Here is a 23295-nt window from a genome sequence, read left to right on the forward strand (position 1 = left end):
CCTGTCCTTGCAGTTACACGGGCTAGTCCTGGCTGGCTTGGGAAGCTTAACTTTATATCAGTGTTGATAAAGAAGAATTAGAGACCAAAGGTGATTATTACTGTCGGCCTGAAATTTGTTGCCTTGAAATTCCACTCCATTTGGAAAAGTTTACCCTTTATTAAGCTTGCAGAATGACTTTGGCAGCACCCCTCTGGAAACTGGTGATTTTTCCATGGATTTTAGTGCAGAAGGAGATCAGACTTCTGGAGTAATCTCTGTACTTGTTTGTCTTGCATATTATTACAGTTGTTTTGATTTTAATAAACCAGGGTATTTACATCACTTATCTAGAATCCAGTAGAGGATTTAGCAACACAGTACAGTGCATAGGATAATCTTCACAATGTAACTGTTAATAGCATTGCCTACTTAAATCAAGCTTTGACTGACGCATTTTTTGCCTGTCACTTTGTAGCATCTCAGCTGCTATGTATATATACAGCTTGATGCTGTATATCCTCAGTTTTCATTACAACTTTGGGTTTTTGCTGAGAGCAACATTAAGCTGTTAAAAACTTAAACTTGACACTGGTGCATGTTCAGTTAAAACATATATTCAGTTACTAATGTTTTTAAAAATGAACGTGATATCATATGCCTAAAAAGTCATTTTGCCTAGAAAGTAATACACACCTTCTCTTTCCCCCTTAAGCATTTAATAAAAATAAATGAGCTTGGATATTTTCCACTCAAAATACTTAGGAATGCATAAACTTTAACCTAAAGCACTTGGTGGAGATAATTTCTGAGATAGCCAATGTTTTTGTTTGCTTGTTCTGTAATCTTTTCTTAGGGTGAGAAGGGAACTGTAGGTGACCCTGGACCCAGAGGACCATACGGCTTGCCTGTAAGTTGCACAGAGTTTGTACACACTGCACTTTTCATCTCTCCCTGATAAAATTCTGTGTGCTTTATGGCTGATTTTCACCTAGCAGTAGAATTACTTGGAAAAGGTAGAGATTGATAATAAACCCTGACAGTGCAAGGTCAATGGCCTATATCACACTCCTGGGTTTCTACCCATGCACATAAAAAACCAGACCTGACATGAACCAGCAAGAGAGAGGAGAGGCAGAATTCAGGTGCTCCTGGTTCAGCAGCCTTTGAGCATCAGCTGCCTGGGGACTATGTGAGAGTGCCAGGAGTTCAGGAGAAACTGTGGAAAGCTGTGAATTTCTTAATGTCAGTAAGCTGCTTGGATTTCTGTACTTTGCCATTATGGGGTTTTTTTGTTGTTGTTGTTTATTACTTCAGAGACATGTTTTGCTTTCATTTCTGTGCCATCTACTCAGAAGCAGTATGAGAATTTCATTGTTGCTCATCCATAGGTGGAAATTATTTGTTTTAAATCAGCAATTCTAATTATGTTATCCATTTCCAAAATATGAGGGAGAACTTCCTTTGGCCTGACAAAGACATCCCCAGTAAAATCAGTTGACTTTCCATGTTTACACTGCTAATGACTGGGTCAGGTGTGTACATATACACATCTGTTCTGTACTTTGACGCAAGGCAAGTCATGTAAATGTGCTTGGCCAGGCACAACCAGCCTTTCCAGGAGACTTTTAGTGTTTCCATACCCTCTCCAGTCTAATCTGTTTGATTAATTAATTTAAGATGGAATACAGACCTGTGGTTTAATTGGATCCATTCAATTGGATCAGGAGTCGGTGGCTGGAGACAGTTTTCAGGCTCCATGGACTGTTAAATTAGCTTGCCACACATTTTTATGTGAGAGTCACTTTTATAGTTAAATTTAAAACAAACAAAAAAAAATCCTGTTTCCAACTCCTGCCAACTAAAAATAAAATTTTCTAGATTTTCCTGTATTTTTAGCTTGCTCCTGGAATCTGCCTGCAAACAAAATTTTACAGTCAAGCAAAATTTTGCAGCCAGATTATCAGTTCCTGGAAATATTAAACATGGGCAGCAGTGTCCTTGTCTGAGGGAAGCTAATGCAGTTCCTGTGGTTCTTTGGCAGGGTAAAGATGGCGAGCCTGGCCTTGATGTAAGTAATGTGTGTGACCAGGGCACTCTCAGGGGTCGGTAAGAGTCTGCCAAGAATTCCTTAATGGAGCACAACACCTTTGCTGCCCTTCAGTGTGCATGCAGTGCCTGCAAAGAGAGTGTGCTGAGTGCTGCGTTTGCTCTTTCTCTGTGGTAAAGAGGACAAAGATTGTGCAATGTACAGCCGTTATCAACAGACACCATCAGATAGTAGTGCTTAGTAATGCAACTGCTTGGTCCTTTGGATGTCAGTAGGCTGAAAGAATGCTTGCTAAGAAAATATTCAGATGACTCACTTGTAGAAGATCAAGGAGTCACTTAGCACTTAGTTGACTAGATTTATTCTAATTAAAGAGAATAATTCCATAACCTGTAAGGAATGTGTTTCAAAACATAGGCTCTTTCCTTGGCATGCTAAAAAGACTTCTTGGAAGTCTTTTTCTGTAGTCCTACACTGAAATCCCTAACTTGGAGGAGTCTTTTTCAGAATGCACATGTGCTATGTAGCATGGGTGATTGCTAGTTTGAATGGTATGATTTCTTTCTGTAGCTCCCAAAATGTCTCTACCAAATTCTGTGACTTACTCATCTCACATGCTCCAGTGTCTGTGCATGTGTCCACATGTAGCACACATAGAGGTACAGAGCATGTAGTGAAATCATCTTTCTAAGTTTTCCAAGAGTATTTGAAAACTTAATCTGTATATTAATAGAGGTCAACCTACCTTTGTCCATTTTGTTTTTATAGGGTTTCCCTGGTCCTCGAGGAGAAAAGGGTGATATAGGAGAAAAGGGAGAAAAGGTGACCACAGTGTTCTTGACTGTTGCTTGATTCCTCAGCTGATCAGTTCTGCTGTCTTTATGCTATAAACTGTCCTGCTAAAACTTTGTTTTTACTGTGTGCCAAAAGGCAAGTCACAGATACGTGCAAAAGCAAAACCATGAAAAACCACAAAAAGTATATGTACAGGACCAGAAATATCAACGTGTCCCAAAGCACAGCCTTTTTTTAAGGCTCATTTTCTCCAATCCATCTTGCATTTGTTGAAAGTCCTGGTATATTTAATGCAAATATTAGTCATTGTGGTAGTGATTTTATACTGAAGAGCCGAGCTCTGCTCCCTGGCAGTATTTGCAGACTAATGGTTGATCCTGGTGTAGCATGCCTGTACATGCTACCTGTCCCACACCAAGAGGCAAAGATGGGAACTGTTGGAATTTTTATTTTTGGCAATGTTTTATTTGCAATTAAGGACTTAGTGATACTTGTGGATTGAAATTGAATCATATACTCTACCATTCTGGTGAACCAACTAGACTGAAGTTAGCAGAAACAGCCTGACTTCCTTTTCAGTGTCCAGACGCAGTGACTTGGAAATCTGTTTAGTAAAAAGCAATGCAGGACTTAATGTGTGTAGAGAAACTTCATGAGCAAATCTCTTCCATTTCTATCCAACACAAATCTCAGTTACTGAAGTTGTTGAATTAGAACTCACACCAAGCCACTTAACGTAAAAGTCCATACATGCAGCAGATGACTTTTCTAGGTCAGACAAATGTTTTTGTCAAGCTGACATATGCAGGATTAGGCTAGATAAATTTTTCATTATGGTGTCCTAAACAAAAAGCAAGGCTGAAAAATCACCATGGATGTTAGAGTTCATCTGCATATCTTAATATTGTTGGGCAGAACACTTCTCAAGAATGCACTGAAAAGGGTGTTACGAAGTACAACTCTTCCCAAGAATGCATTGGAAAGGGTATAATGAAGTTCATCTTTCCCTTTTGTCCCTTGGTATATTGCTCCTTCTTTTGAGCTCAGAGATCACTGGTAAAGTACTGATTTTGCAGAACACAACAGTTGTTTAAGCAGGTGCTCCATGAATATTATAAAGGCAGTGTTTGACCTGGCAGAGTAATCACAATGAATGTTGAGCCCTTGCTTGCTGTCAGAGTACAGGTCTGTCTGCCACCAGTGAACAGCTTTTCTCCTTGAGGGCAGCTATCAGTCGAGGGATGTAACTGATAACTGCCAGCTCAGAGATGTGATGGTCAAAATGCTCTTTGTGCCAAGTGGGAGTTACAACATGTGCCAAATTGAATGAGCTTAATAGTGTGTTCTCACCCTGGGATACATTCAGAGAGTTGTGTCGAGAAGATAAAAATAAGTAATGATGCCTCTCTAATCAATTCTGGTGAGGTTTCTTGAATACTGCAGATGGTCTTTCGAGCCTCACAGTTCAAGAAAAAATCAGAGAGTAAGAAGGTCACCAAACTGGCAGGGGTCTGGGGCAGACACAACCGGGAGCAGAGGTTGGAGAAATTGGACTGGCTTAGTCTGACAATGGGGAAGCCAAACTACTTGAAAGGGGAGACAAAAAGATGATAGAGCAAAACTCTTCTGGGCAATGGAAAATGGGGAAATGCAGGACCACAGGCTGCTCCTGAGAGGTTCAGAGCAATTTTTCACAAGGAGGACAGCACAGCACTGGGACAGTGAATCCAGGGAGGGGGTTGAACCACTGCCCAAGGAGCACTGCAGAACCTGGTCTGGTCTGACCTGCCCTAGGGTCAGGAGTCATCCTGCTCATGATGAAAATCTTAGGCAACCTCCAGAATGCCTTTTCTGAATCTGTGTTGCCATGTCCAGCTAGAGCAGATAGGCAGACAAATTCCAGCCACTGGAGCTCCGGAAGGTTCCTGGAAGAAAAGATAGAAAGTCGGTAAGAAGTTTTCTTATGCAAATATAATGTGAAAATGAAACAGATGAGATTCAGCACTCAGGATATAAAAATATTTTAATGTTCCAAAGTTCAGCATGCTGCTTTTGGATATTAGTCTGTGATACCCAGGGCTTGACAAAATAAGTCAAACATGGGACTTCCAGTTGCAAGGGAGTGAGGGAATTGTATGTGGGAATGGTGTGTGGCATGGCTACACCCTTTTCCGTGTTCAGTTGTGATTTAGGCTGCCTGTGGGGACTTGCTCTCTTGGGCTGCAGGATACATCTCCTAGGAACTCTGGTCCTCCATCCCCCTAAAAATTAATGAAAAGGCAAACGGCATTTCCTGCGGAGAATGTGTGGGATAAAGTAGTTTGCAGGATGTTTCAAAAAATCCACAGTTTTGAGGACTTTCAGAAAGAGGATTGACAGGAAGTCTGTAGGGCAAAAATGGAGATCAAATACCTGCCTTAAAAACTCCCAGAGTATTTAAGGAAAACTAGGAGGCAAAGGAAGGCCTTTCCCAGTAAAAAAAGTCCAGGAAGATACAGCTGAGACCTCTATGGAAGACACTTCCATTGCACAGTTTAAACACATTTCTCCCATAAATTAGAGTATATTCATATCATGCAAGCAAAATTACTTTAGCTGTATCAATAGTTCCTTTTCCAAATAGAAAGCTGATTCTCAAAAGATACAATGTAATGCAATTAATCCAAGTTCTCATTATAACAAGTCTTCTGTGTTCTGGTGGTTTTCCTCATGTAAATTACTGATTATATATGACCAAACTGGAGTAACAACTCCCATTTCAACAGATAAACAATTTTTGTAACAACAGATGAACAAGTTGACCATCTTGCTTATGATGTCTTGTTTTTTAAGTATTTCTATTGGCTATTGGTCTGACATTACGCAAATTGAGATTAGCAAGCTTCTAGTTAAGAAACTTAAATTACACTGCAAAAATACTTGCCATTATGAACATTCTAAAGAGAACCAGTGACACTTTTTTCATTGACATGCAGGGAATAAATCCTTACTTCTTAAGTTTGAGATGAGGCCTAGACTGCTGATCTGTATTTTAGCCCATCAGTAGTTCTGCTACAGTGAGGGCAAGTCAGTGTTTGCATTACATCTTCTCGACATGGGTGTAAAAATATTTCTTTAAATAAAAAGTGTTTTAGCTGTAATTACTTATATAAAACTGCAGTCCAGGAGCACTCATTACAAAAAAAGGTTTGTATTTTCAAGTTGTATGAGTAGAAAAAAATTCCTTTCAAAAATGAATAGGCTTTAACAAAAGTTAGAGATTGTATTGTGGTGAAGGGAGGGAAGTGGCCCCTGGTCCCAGATGCACAGTTGTGACTGTTGTTATGAATTTTGACAGAGAAGTCTGAACAGAGGATCAAAAGGCATTATCTTTTTCTCCTACACTCTGCATTGATGAAAATCTGTGCATGTGAGGATTGTAGATTGTTCCAACCATAGTGATGTTGCAGAAGTTGCACAATGTTTTATTTCTCTAGGCACTGAGGAAGGACAAAAAGAATTTTTTTTTAATCCTCATCAGATGTAGAATCCCCATAACTCCTGTGGGTTTCTATAGTTCAGGATAAGGAGTAAAGATCAAACTTCAGAAGAAAGAACTCGATCTGTGGAAAAAGTAGTAGAGTACCCAGGAAATTCAGACTGTTTTCTACACAGATGACTGCTGCATTGGTTTGAATAAGATCATAGATATGCCTGCAAAACTGGAAGTTGAGAATACATACCTGCTGGCTTGTAAAACAAGTAATAAAAGAAATAAAAATACTAAAGATTCAAAAAGGAGTCAGAACCCAAACTGTACTGTTCACTTTCAGAATCTTTTTTGGAGTATGTCCATGCTTAGTGCTTGCATACACTCATTGCAAATATATTGGTGATCCCTTGAGCACAAATAGCACGAAATTTGACCCTAAGCTGTTGGGTTTCTCTGCTACATTATCATCTTTGTAGGTTTAAGATGAAAATGGGGCCAATTTATGGTTCTTGTCTGGTGAGGATTTTTTACATCACAATCTTATGATTTGGTAAGGACTGGTAATGTTTGGGTTGCTCCAAATATTATCCTGTGACCTTTTGGCACACAGAAAAGATAGACAAGTAAGTTTCTATCATGACATGGATGCAGTATGTTTTACTCATGGAACATTTTGTTTTATTTTAATGTGTCAAGTATGCTGTTATATTAAATGACTAATGTGCTTTTCTTCCTTTTAAAAATATTATTTATATATATTTTTTTATGTGTAAAAATTATTTTTCTCTATTGTTAATGGATTAAGTCTTTCTGTACTGGTGTGCAACAAGTTAAATGTCTATTTAATATGCTTCACCAAAATCTGTCTGTCTTTCCAAAGGAGCATTCCTTCCTTCTCCTTCTACCCTCATTCCTTGCAATTCCTCTGTCTTTTTTACCCTTTTCCTCAAAAATTAAATCCTCCCAATAGCCACAACCTCACTTGCTGGTTCTCCGATGTTATACTAATTTTCCTATGACTATTTTTCCCATTTCTTTGTGATATCCTGATTTACTCATCCTTCCTATCCCATTTTTTACAATCCTAGTCCAATTTGTTAATTTTTTTAAGCGACCCCCTTTTAATTTTTGTGAAATTGAGAGCAACCTGAAACTCATTTACCATTGTGATCAACTGGTGTGAAATCAATTATAAAATGAACTCTCTAAACCTCTTATACTGCTTGAAGGTGAGGTTCATCTTTGTAAATAGCTTTGTTGAGGGGAATCAAATAATTTCCATGAGAATTAAAGCATTGGAAGTTTCACATTTTAAAAGAAAACTCAGTGTGAAATCAAAGGACTGAATTTTGGTAAAACAAATAGTAGAAACATTGCCTGCAGCAGAGAGAATATTTGAATGTTGAAATGCTTAAATAAACAATTTAATTATCACTTCTGATTACTTTATGATACCAAGACAATATGAAATTGTTGAAAGTGTCGTAGCACCTCTCCATCAAGCAGTTGGAGTGTTTTGATTCCTGTAACAGGGTTTGAAATGGTCATGTTGTATTTGGAATGACAGCAGTGCACCATCAGTGATGTCTGTGGGTTTCTATGGACACCACAGAGAACACGGTTTGTTCCAGACTCGTACCAGAGTGCAAAGGGTCAGTTAGCAAAGGATGCTGCTGGCCAGGTTCACCCTTGATGTGACACCCGGGAAGCTGATAGAATTGAGTCAGTCATGCCACAGGTCTTTCATCAAAAGTCTCTGCTGATGGATTCTCCTCTCCCAAAGTTACTTCTGACTAGTGGCAAATCCTCTGGGAAGCTGACAAGTTCAGCTTAGTGAGCATGTATCCTTCAGTGCTATCACTTATCAAAATAGGAGACCTCTTATTTTGGACTTGCAGATTTGCCTCTGTCTCAAGAAATTGATGATTTCAAGCCCTGTTCTAGGTTTCAAAGCATTCATAATACTGATATGAAATACCAACACAAACTAATAGAGACTGATTGCAGTTCTTGCTTGTGATCATATAATTTATTTTTCCACATAATGCACCATCCAAACCAGAACACAGTGGTAAGTGTCCTTTCAGCTCTCCATTGGCTTAAAAACAAAAACCTCAAACTTTAAACCCAATCTTTCTTTATTTTTTTTTTCCTCAAAAGAATGAAACTTGTTTTATCCAAATCGTTGTATCCACAGGGGGAAAAGGGAAAGAAAGGCAAAAAAGGGCCTAAAGGGGAGAAAGGAGAACAGGGTGCTCCTGGATTAGATGCACCTTGCCCATTGGTACGTCTCACTTGTGTATTGGAAGATCAGTCATCCTGCTGTAAACTGATGGAATAAGAAATGAGGGGAGAGGAACAAGCACCAGCTACTGTGTAACCTGTCGCCCTTTGTTAACATAGCTTTGTGGCAAGTCTAAATTCTGTAGCAGACTTTGTTTGTAAGCCTCCTAATTTGGTTTAAAGCACCAGACTTAACATCTCTGGGATAAGTTTGTGAGGTTTTGATGGTGGGTTGATTTTTTTCTTCATTTTTTTCTGCAAAATACATTGGAAAGCAACCAAATTTGGAATGTGGCAGAATCAGTCTCCCACAGGTTTAAATCGTAAGCAGTCAGCTTGTTCCTCTTGCCTCTCTGTTGTTTTTTTTCACTCCATTTAAGTCAATATTGAAGGTATTTCCTTGACAGTAACATTGCAAGTTAATCTTTACAAACAGGGATTCCGTGGAATTAAGGGGGAAAAAGGGGAGCCAGGCCAGCCTGGCCTGGATGGGCTGGATGCCCCTTGCCAATTGGTACAGTATTTCTCTTTCCTACCAACCCTGCATGCAGTTCCTTTGTTTGCAGTCCAGCCATTCTCAATGCAAAGTAATGTTTTTCTGAGCCGGCTTTACATTTTTCATGTAACACATGCATGTGCATGAACAAACCAGCTGCTTCAAGTGATCGTAACTGGACTGAGGGAACACACGTTTTTGTTGACACCTTAAGCCTAACTCAGCAATTTGCTCCCACATCACCTGGTAATTTAAAAGTTTGTGTCCTTCCTACATTTTCCCTGAGAATCGTTGGTTTGTTACTTTCCTCGCCAAATACCCAGTGCCTTACTCACCCTGAACCCAAGTTGTAGAAATCCAGCACAACGTTCACCTCTAATCAGGTCTGATGACTTCTGTCTGCACTGCTCAGTTCCACCCCCTGGCCTGTCCCAGAGCTACTCTGCACCCTGGTCTTCCTTCCAAATCCATGCCATCTTAGGGGCATGTTTTCACAATTTGACTAAAATGAGAGTCACAAACAGAAGTATGTAAATACTGTTTCTAAAAATCAAGATTTCCAGTAAGCCAACCTGGAGCTTGGCTTCCAGACCATCCACAAGTAGTGTTTGTGGTGTCTGGCACGTTCATCAGAGTATTCAAACACATCTGGAAATAAAAGCTTACCTGATGTTTGTAAGAATATAACAGTCTGCAGCCCAAACCCTCACTGTCTTTGTTATTTAATGTCTTCAATTTAATGGTCTTTCCTTTGGAACTTACCTTCCTGGAATACACACAACACTCCCCACCCTATGCTAGCATGAATTCAAGTTCCCACCTATACTAAAATGCTACTTCTTGACCCTCTCCCTTGTACCAATCTGGCAACAGTGATTTTTATTTACTGGTAAAGTAAGTTGGAACAACTCTTTTTCCATTTAAGAAAGAAAACCCCAAATGAATAGTTGACATACACATTTCCTAAAGAGATAAGGAGGATTTTCTTTTTAATTGTTCACAGTAAAATTTGATCTGCATGTTCTGCTATTGTTTGGTGGTTAAGCACGGTTCTCTGAAATGAATGTCAAATCAAGTAGGTTTTATTTTGACTACAGCACTTCTAATTTGAAGTGAATTGCTTTTTAATTGTAAATACATAGTCCATTAAGATTATTCCATAGTCCATGTTGTTTGCTTCCAATTAATGGTAACCATATCTCATATTTTGTTGGGGATAATCAAGCATGCTTTTGTAATTTAAAAATGTTTCTCTGTCTCCGTATTATCATTTATATCTGAATATTCACTAACAATCATTGATGGATAAAAAATATTCTGTTTGTAGATAATTGCTAGAATAAGCTGTTTAGCACACAGCACTGTCTCTAGTTTAGGAAGCAAGTCATTCACATCAGACCACATGCAAGTATATTCAAAAATCCATATTAACCATTATCTTCTTCACATGTAGGTCAACATTAAGTATTGGTATTCTAAATTCTAAGAAATGTAAAGGCCTGATTTTTTTTCTGCTTATGTGTAGTCTAGTTACATTGTATGTGCTCCTAATTCTGAGCATATAACTCCCTGAATAAATCCTGGACAGCCATGTAAATTTGAATTACATCCATGAACACCAGTATGACTCTGGCCAGAAACTGGCCCTGGTCTTACTGAATGCATGGAGATACCTGAAGGTAGGGTAGCAACAGAAAAGAAAAGAAGTGGCTGTCACTGACATGAGAAGAAATTAGATGGCCGTATTGTCCAAGCACTGAAATAATCAGTGGTGCTGTACTTCCCTGCTCCCACTGCTGATGTTTTCTTCCACTGTGGCACCCAAGCCCTTAAGATTTTGCTGCTTCATTCAAAAACTGATATTGAAAGTGAAAAGATCCTACTCCCATTTGAGTTTTGCTGTCTTATCACAGGGTGACCTTTGTATGAGGGGCCCATATAACATAATACTCTCCAGATAAAAGTGATAGTAATTTTTTTTCCTCATTCATCTTTTATACTCAGATACAGATAGTGGTGAATAAAACAGATTGTATTTTAAATAACATGTAGCCTGAGCTCTGCAGCAATAAGAAACTGATAAATTAAGTTCTAATGATTTAGAGAAAAACAAATCTTTATAGCAGAGAAGTGCATGTATGTATTGACAGTTTAAACCTTCTTACCTTTGGCTTTTCCTTCACTTTGAGAATAAGAGAGGAAATAAGTTAACTGGTAGCTACTTTTTAGATAGAAAGTCAAAACTGTTTCAGCTGTTCTAACAGATTTTGATGAAATATCTATCCTGTCAAACTTATTTATGCTTTTTTTCTTCTTCCTTTTTTTTTTTTTTCCCTTTTACTCCCCTTGAAACAGGGTCCTGATGGATTACCAATGCCTGGCTGCTGGCAAAAGGTAGGATGGGAAGAGCTTTATCTTTTCAGGAGCAGTATGTTCTTAGCACACAGAAGTGCCTGTCAGAATTGTACTGAACAATATCAGGATACACCTCAGAGCCCCCTAGACAGACATATCCAGCAATGCAAGATCAGACCTCTCCATGACAGTAGTCCATGTGATATGTTGTAATTTATGTAGAATAATTCATTGAGGCAGTTCTGTAGAAATAGTTGGTGTTAGTTTCCTGGAAAGTCGAAGACTTTTCTTTTTTCACATGAAGACTCACACATCCTTTGGTTTCTGCAGATGATCTGTTTCCTATTCATTGTAAAAGCTCATGGATGTGGCTTTTTTGTCAAGTATTTCTGTCCATCTATTATTTTATTATTTTTTTGGGATACTGAGAAGGACAGTGTATGCTGACCTTTTCTTTGCCTTACTTCTCTATCCTTCAATAAATCCCCCTGGGTTTTGTGTTTTATGGCAAGATTAACTGGCGACATTATTTTAGTAAAGATTTAACCTAGACCGTGCTTGATTTAAAAACATAGCATTCAGAATAATATAGTTGGAGGGATACTGGCATATAATATATCAGAAAAGATGAAGCATAAGTGAAATCCCGGGTGCGTTATCTCTGAAGAATAGTTGGTGCTGAGGAAAAAACTATCAATATTTGCAACTCTGCCTTATATATGTATTTGTAATAGATGTCTGAAATAACTTACTAATTTGATTAATCTGTATCTCTTTTTGTCTCTGCAGTGATGAATCTAACCTTACAAGCATGAAGTTGTGTATATAGTGCTCCAATTTTTTTATTTATAGTTGAGAACTGAAAATTCCATTTTACAAGTCTGACATATGTTTACATGTAGCAGCTTCTACTTGTTTGCAATAGTCCATACATACATCTTTTTTTCACCTACATCTGCAGTTAGATGATACAATAACTGCAGGATAAACCTGCAAAGATTGTCTCTCTAATGAGAGAGAGAGATCTTGAAACAAGAATCAATTATAGAAATTAATATTTCTGTAAATTCTTACGTTTTGGCTTGTGGATATGCATGGACAATGAGTGCCATGAACTAGTTTACAAGAAATTGTGACCAAATAAGAGCAAAATGCTATGAAATGTACTGTACCAGCTGCTGTTGGAGTTTACTGACTTGGCTTCCATGTCCATCTTAAACTTGTCACTGATTCATGACACCGCATCTGCTCACATGAACTAAAAGCATGAGTTTGTGTGCCAAACCTGCTTGCTGTGTGATCATGAGTGGCTGTTCACGGTGACCTTTGATTCCAGCTTCTGAGTCATTTCCTTTTGTCATCTCAAGGGAGTCACACCATGGCTCATTGCTAAAAAGAGATAAACCAGAGGAGCATAGAAAAAGGCCTTGAATTTCTGGGGAATAGCATTCCAGCTGCAGGTGGATGGCTTCCAGTCTTGCGGGATACTTGGCCCCTTTGATCAAGGAGGGTCCCCCCGCCTGTTGATCAGCATCGGTTTCGCCTTGCACTGCTCATGGTCGTGAAGACATTCACCGTAGGCCCTGTCAAGTCCTTCATCAAGAGGGACAGAATGTTGAAGAAGAAACCAGACTTCAAACTGGGTTGTTTGAAAAGGTTACGGAGGTGCTGCAGGGATCATTTGATGGCAGACACTGCCTGAGACTAGAAGCTTCTCAGCCTCACTCGAGGATGGACAGAGTATATATACTCTGCGTATTGTATTTTGGGACTGCTGGAGGAGAAAGCACTCTTGAGGTGGGGATGAATCAGATCATCCTCCAGAGGAGGGTAGCAGTGGAACTGACTAGAGATGTATGTATCATGGTGTGGTTTTCAGGTTATTCACTTTAAATTACACATAACTAGCTGAACTTCTCTACAGGATTTTGGAAGCAATGGTTTGTTTTGTTTCCTTTTTCTGTTACTGTTTCCATAAATAATGCATTTCAATAATCTATGCGACATTTGTGATGACGTCATTGAAAAAAATACTTTCAAGCCATATATTCATTTTGTTTCAGTATTAACAGTTTATTTCAGAGTCTTTGAAGCCTTTAAGTCTAGAAAAGAAAGAGTTTATTTTTGTGTTTCACAGAGTGATGTATTCATCTTGTTCCTTTTATGTTGTTACGGTGATTTTCGTGGACATTATTGCTCGAAAAGCATTGGAGAGCAGCAATTCTGTGTGATTATCACTGCATGCTTGTCACCACGCTTCACTGTTAAATGTGTTGATTTTTCTCCCTGTTCAGATGGCTTTCTAGAGAAACTTTTCCTTCTCCACTTTTTTTTCATTGCTAGAATTATGTAATTTGTGCACATTTTGTAGTTTTGCCACGAGGTATTTTTTACAACTTTGAGTCTTCATATGGTGCACTGAAGTTAGTTTGAGAGATTAATTTATGAGAAATGGTGCCATATTTGGCAGATGGAAGTTCTTTTTATATCACTTCTGTTCCTAATGTATATAGCAGGATCATCCCAAATGATTTTAGTTATTTTTCGAAGAGTTGTCTTTCATATGTAGACCAAAACTAAAGTTGAAGAAGACAGCTTGTCTCCATTCATATGAGGGCACCTTTTGCCCTTCTTGGAACGCACATTTTTCCTTGCTCCATCATTTCTAAATCATGTGAAGATGGGGTCACACTTTTTATATTGCTTCACAATCTCAAATCAGTGGAAATGCCACTATAACATAATATTTCTCTTTGATGAATCTTTATTGTCATTTTGGTATATTGGAGTCAAACCCAGATTTTCATTGAGGAAAACCCAGATTTTTAAAGCAAAAAGTCAATTTAGTGGCCTCTGATTAGTAGTATCTTACTAATAAAAAACAAATATCTGACACTGTACACTGAATACTTACATATTTTTACTGCTCAGTTCCATCTTTCCAGTAGTAAGAAGTAAAAACGTGTTCACAGATACGAAGAAATATATTTTGCTTTCCCTAAATTTTCAGAGATGCAAGTACCAACCTGTTTGAACAGTGATGATTACAACAATGAAAACCTTCAGGTGGCACTGACAGAATGTAAAATGTTGCCAGAGTGTTACAGCAGTTACACTACTGAAGGCCTTTCAGGAGGACAGGAACAGCACCCTGTAAGCCTCTGACTTGCCACGTTCAATCTGGTTGTTTAGGCAGCACTGTGTCAAAAACCCAGCTGACTGAGGAGCAAGCTGCCTGCCTGAGAGAAAAGAGTTGCTCGTGTCAGTGTCCTGGCTTGGCACTTTTGGCTGGGTATGTGGTAGATGTGGAGACTATAAGCTGGTTTTTATTAATAATATCAAATATTGGCAATCAATACAGTCAGGTGAAAATTTTTTTAAAGATCCTTCAGAGTATTTACATGCAAAATCAAGTAGGATGTTTATTATCTGACTAGATGATTTAGCAACTCCGTGTTGAGACTGTCCACAAACACAACTCATTTAAGGGATAGCAACAAGATAAATAATGCTGTCATAAGCACTTTCTTTTTTTAAATTTGCATACCTATTTTTTAGCTGCCTTCATAGCATCCATTTCTATATGCACCAATAAAGCTAGCAGAGCTTTGATCCATGGTTTTGTCATTCAGGAAATAATTATAGACTACTGTTAAGTGTTAGTCAAAACTCAGTTCTCATTTAACTCCCTGACACTGAGACCCTACTGAAGAAACACTTAAGCACCTTCATTTCATTTCTTTTCTGCCTTGTAAATTAATTTCTTTATTAAATTCCCAGCAGGTAGGAATATTTTTTTCCCCCCCAAATAATCTTACTTGGCTTTTTTAGTCTTTGTGTTGTTCAATATCATGAATATCATTAAATGTTCATTCCTTTTAAATGAGTGTGCAGTAGATAAACAATTTAATTTGAAAGGTTGGATTACATACATAGATTTGGCATTAATGTTTGCATATCATATTGAATTGAAATGAAACTTAACCATATCTAGAAAAGTTGCATGATCAGTACAAGAAAAAAAAAATTTGTATTTTGGCAAGGAAAGCACCCTGTGAAGACTTGCAACGTGTTTATTTTGTTCAAGAAGCAACTATTTCTTGTGCTAGTATATCTTTTTCCTTTTGATGGCAAAGCTACAGTTTGAACTGCCAGTGTGTGGTTGTATCTTTTGGTGGCATTCCTCCAGATAGATATGATTTGTTTTGTTTAGTTTGTGACAGGAAAAGTAGTTCCTCTACCAGTCTTTTCAGTTGTAGAAATGTGTAGTGGTATTAGTCTACACAGTTTCTATATCCCTGGCTTTTTCAGGTATGATTAATCCTTGTTTCTTTGAGAGTTTTCAGTATTTGTTTCATATGAAGTTTTGTAATTATCTGTTACTCCACTGCATTAAAACCGCATTGTGCAGAAGTCCTGCTACAGAGGCCACAAATCTTTTAAGCACTGTATGAGTATGTCTGGCATACATAGTCCTTGTCTTCATATTCACAGACTAACTATGGGAAAGCTTTCTTTCAGGATGCTTTGGACAACTTTTTGGTTTTTCCTGAGGTAAAGCATGAGATGTTAAATCACAGAGCAATGACACAATGTATTTTTTGATTTATATTTTTATTTATTGCTGGTTGTGATGTCATATTCTGATAGTGTAGCAAAGCAGAATGATACTTTTCATCCAGCTGTTTTTTTAGTCTGTCATGTAATTAGTATGAATGAGTTTCAGAATTATTAAATCCAACTATCTGCACATGTGTAAAGTATAGAGTTGGAAAAGGAATCATTCTTAAGATTGATGTACAGTGTGGGAAGTTAGCATTGGCTCCACTGAGCATCACACCCATGGATGGGGTACATGTGACCACCAGTTACCTGGTTATGCCACCAGAGAGACAAAGCATCCCCAAATGAGATCAGCAGACCTTTGGTCCTGGTGGGAGGGTGGTGCTTGTAAGGCTGGGGGCTGTGCCAGGACACGTGGCTGGGATCCTGGATACTCATGAGGTGTGGGGAGAGTTGTCCCACTGACAGCCCCAGAACTGGGATCCTAAACCTGGCTCAGCCGTGCAAGGCTCCTCCCCTGGCTGTGCCTCCCCGTCACCAGCCAGCACCAGGGGACAGAGATGCATCCTCTCCTCGCAAAGCTCTTTGAAACATGCAGGAGGAAGGACCCAAGTGTTGTGCTTTTTAACGAGGGGAATATTACCACCGTCAGTAGTGTGGTTTTGCCTAAATCAGGACTATTTCAGTAAGAACTGCAGAGATATTGTCAGCCTGATTATTGAAAGTCGTGAAGAGGTTCAAGGCATGTAGAAGTTGACCCTTCCCTTCAAATTTCCTGATCTCTGCTGCTTGACCATCTTAAATTACATTTTTAAATCTCTGTATTTTACCTAAAGAGATTCCGAAATTTTCACACTAAAGACTCACACAAAACACATCTGAAAAGATAGTGGTCAAAAGAAAGTCTAATTTGTAGTCATTGCAAAAATTCTATTTCAGTGACTGGAATTAAAACTAACACTGATTTTTTTTTCTTTTCTGCAATTTTTTTTTAATGGATGTCAATGTTGCTGTAATGTACAAATGAAGGTTTTCTTGCACCCTCTGTTATTAACCTATATTGTGTGGTGGTTGGATTCATTAAATGCAGTTAGAAACAAGTGCCTGCCACCATCATTTCTGAAAAAGATACTCTATAGAACAAGTGGAGTTTGTCTTTTAAAAGGGATTTGGAGTGTTGTTTTTGTTTTGTTTTGTTTTTAAATGCATCCCATTGTCAATGCTGCTTGGGAATTGAATTTTCTTTGAAAGCAGGGGGCCTTAACTTAACCTGGGACCGTTAGTGTTTTACTTGTTTCTATTTAAAAAAGAAATTTTATTAGTTTCCCAGATCCCATTGGTACTTGCACACTTCTCTGAAGTATTATGGAGAGTTAGGTTGGTGGAAGAATGTTTTACATATTGTTAACATATATGTGGATATTCTTATATTATTGTACATGTTTGGGAAAATATCACACAACTTTAAAAATGTTGGTAAGATGTATGTATCTGACTTTTTCCTTTGGAAAATATTATATATTTTTATTTGTATTTTTTACTTTTTTTAAGTTCATCTATATGTGCTGTTATTTTTGTATTGCAAATGGTCTCATAAATGAAGTAGAAGAGATAAAAATACAAAGTAATTTGGCAAGGATTTAAATGCTTGGGGGAAAAATACTTGGGTCAGCATCATACTATCAATACTAGAAATATTTTGAGTGTCTTAGCACTGTAAATATGTCACAAGACCTCTTTTGATGAGTAGTGTAAAGAATTGCAAGGTTTTAATCACCCATTTTAATTTGTTATTATTTACCACTTTCTTGTGGCCACTGGTCTTGACTTAATTGAACCCGATCAAACAGCATGCTTTTGTTTTTATTATTAAAATTTCTCCTTGTTTTTCAGTTGAATATTGTTTTGTTTTCTTTCAGTTTTGTACTTCAGGTTTTGTTTCTTGCTTGTAAGAAGTTGATCTTCAGAATTATTTTTACACTATTTATGATTTATTTTCATAATGTAAAAAGTGTGTAATTATTAAAATATTAATCCAACTATTGGTGCTGATTTTGAACAGTTATAAAGCTCTTAATGTTGGTGCAAAAAACTGTTCTAGTCTGTCTCAATTGGAAAAACGCGTGTGCTGCTTTATGCCAACCTGGAGTCTGAAGTCTGGAGCAAGTTGTGTCAGACATTCACACAAAAATCAGGGCCTCTGCCACGTGCTCCATTTTCCTGCAGTAAGAAAACTCACTTTCCTCTTCTTAATGTGTCTTTCCCCTTCAAAGCAGTGTCTCTTCTGTTACCTTTTTTAAACAGGCAGCACAGGCTGTGAGAATCCACAAATTATGTAAGAGAGAAGCTTTGCTGCAAAGCTGGGAGCCCTTCCTCACTCTGGGAAAGTTGCAAAGATCTGTGTATTAACCAGAAGTTGAAACTACTGCTTTGGCAAGTTCAGTGGCATCCTGGGATCTAAAGAAATAAAGCTGAAAATCACCAGCCTCCCTTTCTGTTCTTCTGAAGGTGAAAAATAAACCTGAACTGCTGAGAAATAAAGATGTGCGCAGTGTCACAAGTAACAGTGCAAGCTAGAAAATGTGAGGATCTCTTTTCCACAGCTTGTTCAGAAATGTAGGAACATAATAATTTTTACAGAATGGTATATTTTTAAGGACCCTGGTTTAAGAAGACGTAGGTTTGTAGGAGTCTCTTTGAACAAAAGGTTTTAAAAAACAATGGGGAGCAGCTGTAGTTTTTTCAACACATTATTAAAATGCTTGGATTTTCTAAATCCCAAAATATTTCAGACAAGCAGCATTCCACATTGTTTCCCTTTCTATCACCTCAAAAATGCAGTCACTGTAGGTGGAGGGAATTGTAGGTGGAGAGGTTTGGCCTCTCCTATTAACTCCTGCTAATCCCCATAAATGTCTATTAATCTTATCTAGCTCTGTTTTAGATTCTTGGAGGGACTAAAAATACCTTTGGTCCCTTTCCAGGATGAGGTACTTGCAGCTTAACGTGCTGTGCTCTGCCAGGGTGAGCACATGGCTCTGAGGGCTGTGAGTGCTGCTTCCACCCCAGCCGGGCAGCCCTGACCCAGGTGATGTCCTTGCCTCAGCAGTGGCCACACTTGTCCTTTTCTTACTTCCATCTTTCTCCTTTCTTCTGCTTTCATAGCGAAATGCAGTTCTAGATGTCCTGCCAAAACAGAAACAAATGTGTTCTGAGCTGCTGCCAGAGACAACATCTCATGGGTTTCCCATTCCGTGCTTTGACAGAATCCCTGGGTTTTTTCACTTCTATGCTCCCTTTTGAGCTTTAGATGCTTTCGAATCAAACCTCAGGTAACCAATATCCTACAGCCTTCACATCCTAGTTCACTCCTGGGACATGACTTTCCTCTGGCATTGCCTGCTATTCACATGCCTCCTTCGTAATTTTGTGATGTGCCAAAGCACATGCAGGACTGCACGGTGTAACGCCTGCCACTTCTGCCTCTTTTTTTTTTTAATGAATGTTAATTAAAGACTTAAAGGCTATTATGCAACTCTGCCTTTTAGACCTATTAAACCTGCTAATCCCTACCAAAATAAGAAAATAATGCAACAGAAGTGGCTTTTTATGTGCTCACCTCACACAGCTTCACCTTGTAGCTCAGTTATAATAACCACACACAAATGTTTAAAAAAACCTAAAAAACCCAAGGAGCTGATGAAGCATTTCATGTTCCAGCAGGTAGTAACAACTGCACCCAAATAAATATTAAAATCAAAACAAGGGAATGCCAAAACATTTAAGTCATGTTGCTGCAGGCAGTCTTTCTGTCTTCCCAGGGTAACTAATTTGTCTTCTCTACCTTTGGCCTGTGGGAATTTTCAGATGGAATACTCACAAGGCATTCTACTTTCCCATCCCCTAGATGCAGTTAAAGAAAACAGTGGTTTGCTTCATATGTATGTATCTATATATATGTGTATATATATACACATGCTCACATATATATGTATATGTATCTATATATGTCTTCATGTGTCTACTTGAACATATATAAATGTGTGTGTGTGTGTGTGTGTGTATATATATATAGGTCCAGTAGAGTTCAGAGGATACTGTACACAAACCTCTTCAGAGGCATCACTGTCTGCTAGCTACTTTAGTTTATCTCCCCCATCAAAGGTGGGCACAGTTCCTGTCACATAACCAGGATGTGAGGTTTTTTTCATGTGCTTTCACCAAGACAGAATGTTCAATAGCCAGTAAATATCCTGAATGGTTTTATGTGCAAGTTACAGCTTGACTGAGTTTCCAAAGTACCCACACCTAAGCAGAGCTCTCACAAGGTCTTTCTGACATCACCCTTGGCTGCTCCCTCCTGGAGCTAACAAGGATCTCTCTTCTATTTGATATATTAAAATCATTGTGAGGTAATTGGTTCTGGTTGAGATAAAACTGATAAAAACAAATGTTGACAACAGAGCCTGTGCTTAACTGACTTGGGGCCCTGCTGGGCTGGTCACTGCAGGAACTCACAGGCAAGTCCATTCCCCTTCCAGAGCAAATGCCAAGCAGCTGCCTGTCCCTGGGAAGGTGCAGAGGGATATGGCTTTTCCATCCTTAAATTTCTGTATTGAAACAGATCTTTGGTGCAGATAATTTCCACAGCAAATCTATCTGCAATGGGTTTACTTCTCAGCATGCATCAGCAATATATTGTTTTTCAGAGGAACTCCTTCACAGTTAAATAGGTAGCTAGAGGCACCTTACTTGGATACTTGGGGTAACTGTTAGAAACTGCTATTTACTCCTTTTCATCCTTCATACAGGATGCCAGGCTGCTGGTTTCTGGTACCATGCCAAGACAAAGCCCATAAACAAGCATGGAAAAAGTAAATTAAAATGCTTGTAAAGCAAACAGAGCAGGATGGAGTAAACAGCATGTTTTGGTTTGCATTTTTATTTTTTTACTAGAACGCAAGTATTTTGGAAAAATAATTATTTTAATCCTACTATATATACATACTGTATATACATACTGTACATACTATACATATATATATATATATGGAGGAATAGCTGCCAGTACTTACTGCACAGTATTATGAGGGCAAGTGGTGCTGCAAATGTCTGTGTCTGGGTCAGGGTCTCTGCTAATCTTGGGAGAGACTCCACACGTGAGACTTGGCAGGCTTGCTCCTCTTCATATTATTAAAAGAGAGTGAAAGAACTATGAGCCAAGAGGGAGGGATATTTCCCTGATTGTTAAGCCCCTTTCCATGGCATTGAAGGAACAGAAATAACCTCTCCCTTCTACTTCACCTGCCACTTCAAGCTTTCCTGGTGAAGTTTGCTTCAAGCAGTTACTAAGCTAGCTGTGAGCAAACTTGCTTTTGCTGAACCTGAAACAAAAGCCGTGATACAAGGCTGTCAGTGCATGCTTCTAAAGAAGTAGCAGTACAGTATTTTGCATATCCCTTAAATCTGTTTGTGGTCCAGAGTTTCTGCATGAGCAAGACCAGGCAGATCAGCATAAACAGCTGAGATTTTCTAGTGTTGGCATCGGCAGCAGCCCTGGACAAGGCTGCGCTCGGCACCGGCAGAGGGCAGGCACCAGCTCGGTGTGTGGAAAACCATCTCTCCTGAAATGCCTTGGGACTCACAGCCTTGGATGCTGCCTGGCCCCAGCCTTTCTGTACATTGCTGGTACAAAGGGATTGCTGCTAATTCGATATGTGAGGTGTAGTACGACTTGAACTGCATCTACCCTATGCTAAATATCATTGCCCAGTTTTCAGAGATGCAGGCAAGATGGAAAAGCATTGCAGAGAGCATTCCCAACAGGATCTAGTCTTGGCTGTTTGGATCTTAACAGATCTAAATGCCTGTTCTCTTCTTGAGCAGCCATCAATGAATTGCATCATTGGCTGTACAATACTGCCCTAGCTGACAGTTTTGGCAACTCCTTCATGCCTTTTTAAGTCTTTCTGCCTGGACAAGGCACTGAAGACAGGCAGCAGCTGTCTCTGCTGGGATATAAAGGTGGAGCTGCTATGTCTTCTCTCTTGGTTGGTGAGGCAAGGTTTCCAATGGAGCAGGAGTATAGAATGTCAAAGCTTCAAATATAACACTGAGGAAACTCAAGTAAATGACTGGATGGAGAGAAGTGCTGTCTAGAGAAGCAGAAAGGTGGCTTGCTGGCAGAGATATTAAAAAAAAAATTAAAAATCAGGAACTTGTGTTTCTTCAATCTGCAGAATTTGGGATGACTTGCTGGATACTGATCAAGAAAAAGGAAGTATCATCAGCACAGGAAATTGTGTGGCTTTACATATGTTCTCTGAAAACCCTTCCAAACACAGTGCTGCAGGTGGCACAGACGAGCTACAGATGGGGTGGCAGGGCCGTGGGCGAGTGTTCCTGCTGTCTGCTCGTGCAGCTCAAGGAGTGGCCTCCAGAGGAGACGGTGTGTGCTTGTCAGGGACAGGTAAATCTGAGGTGCTCCACCAGCAGCTTCGCTGGTTTGAAATGTGATGCCTCTTGTTGTGAATTCTGTCCTTCTTCCCTTCTTCCCTTGTCTTATCCTCCCCTCTTTTTCTTGTGGGCTTTGATGTCCGGCGAGATGGTTATCAAGTGAAGAAATGCCACATTCGAGCAAGTAACTTATATATTGCTTCTGTGGTTACAAAGTGGTCAAGGACTAGGTATGTTTAGATGTTGCTAGACCTAAGAGTGAAGCAATGTATTTGAGCACCACGGCTGTTTTCTACGTCCATGTACAAAACCTGGCAAACCGCAGGTTTCAATAATTTGCCTCACTTTATAAGAAATGCAGAAAAACTGATACTGGCTTTGATGGTCGTGTACAAGTAATATCTCAGCCTACTCTTACAAGCAGATTTTGGGGCTTAAGAGGCGGAGAGGGACATTGAATTATGACCCTGATTTTGATTAAATAATCCGCTTTGTGTTCCTCCCCCTCGTCCCGAATGTTTGTGGCAGTGGCGCTGTGGCCACCAGGGTGACAGGCGAGTGGCAGGAATGGCAGGATCGCCAGTGGGAGCCGAGCACCCACCCCACGCACCGAGTCCCTTGTTTTGCGAGTTTGTGCTGGTCTTTGTGCACCCTTAGGGAAAAAAGCCAACAAAATTCCAAGGCACAGGACTCACCCGCGGCTGGCTCGCCTCAGCTGAACAGGAAACACACGTCCCCCGAAAGGAAAACACAAGGGGATGGGGGAGCGGTCGGGACGGGACGTCCCGTCCCGTTCTGCCGGGGAAGGCGGGAGGGAGGCGGGAGGAGGGGTTTGCCCGGGGCCGG

General features: G+C 39.3%; 1 protein-coding gene and 1 long non-coding RNA gene across 5 annotated transcripts in view; one reads left to right on the forward strand and one right to left on the reverse strand.

Moving 5' to 3' along the window:
* COL25A1 (collagen type XXV alpha 1 chain) overlaps positions 1 to 12815 on the forward strand; it is a 294554-nt gene extending 281739 nt beyond the window's left edge. Inside the window, exons 32-37 of one of the 2 annotated variants that reach the window (XM_083861173.1) lie at positions 836 to 889; positions 2024 to 2050; positions 2798 to 2851; positions 9016 to 9093; positions 11431 to 11469; positions 12220 to 12815. In XM_083861173.1, coding sequence (XP_083717299.1) covers positions 836 to 889; positions 2024 to 2050; positions 2798 to 2851; positions 9016 to 9093; positions 11431 to 11469; positions 12220 to 12222 — 255 coding nt within the window. In that variant the 3' untranslated portion in view covers positions 12223 to 12815. Of the gene's footprint in view, positions 1 to 835; positions 890 to 2023; positions 2051 to 2797; positions 2852 to 9015; positions 9094 to 11430 lie in introns of both variants that reach the window. The other variant, XM_083861172.1, reaches the window with a different exon arrangement.
* On the reverse strand, positions 3145 to 23259 carry LOC310909403. 3 transcript variants are annotated; one of them, XR_014590070.1, is made up of 3 exons: positions 23145 to 23259; positions 18961 to 19179; positions 3145 to 4749 (listed from the first exon to the last, which is right to left on the reverse strand). It is a non-coding gene; the product is annotated as an uncharacterized lncRNA (long non-coding RNA). The 3 variants fall into 3 exon arrangements; XR_014590072.1 differs by lacking the exon at positions 3145 to 4749 and adding an exon at positions 21069 to 22760 and having other exon boundaries at positions 17175 to 19179; positions 23145 to 23251; XR_014590071.1 differs by lacking the exon at positions 3145 to 4749 and having other exon boundaries at positions 17175 to 19179.
* Positions 23260 to 23295: the final 36 nt, after the last annotated feature.

Source organism: Zosterops lateralis, assembly GCF_965231275.1.
Source record: "Zosterops lateralis genome assembly, chromosome: 5".
In the NCBI taxonomy this organism is placed as follows: Eukaryota; Metazoa; Chordata; class Aves; order Passeriformes; family Zosteropidae; genus Zosterops; species Zosterops lateralis.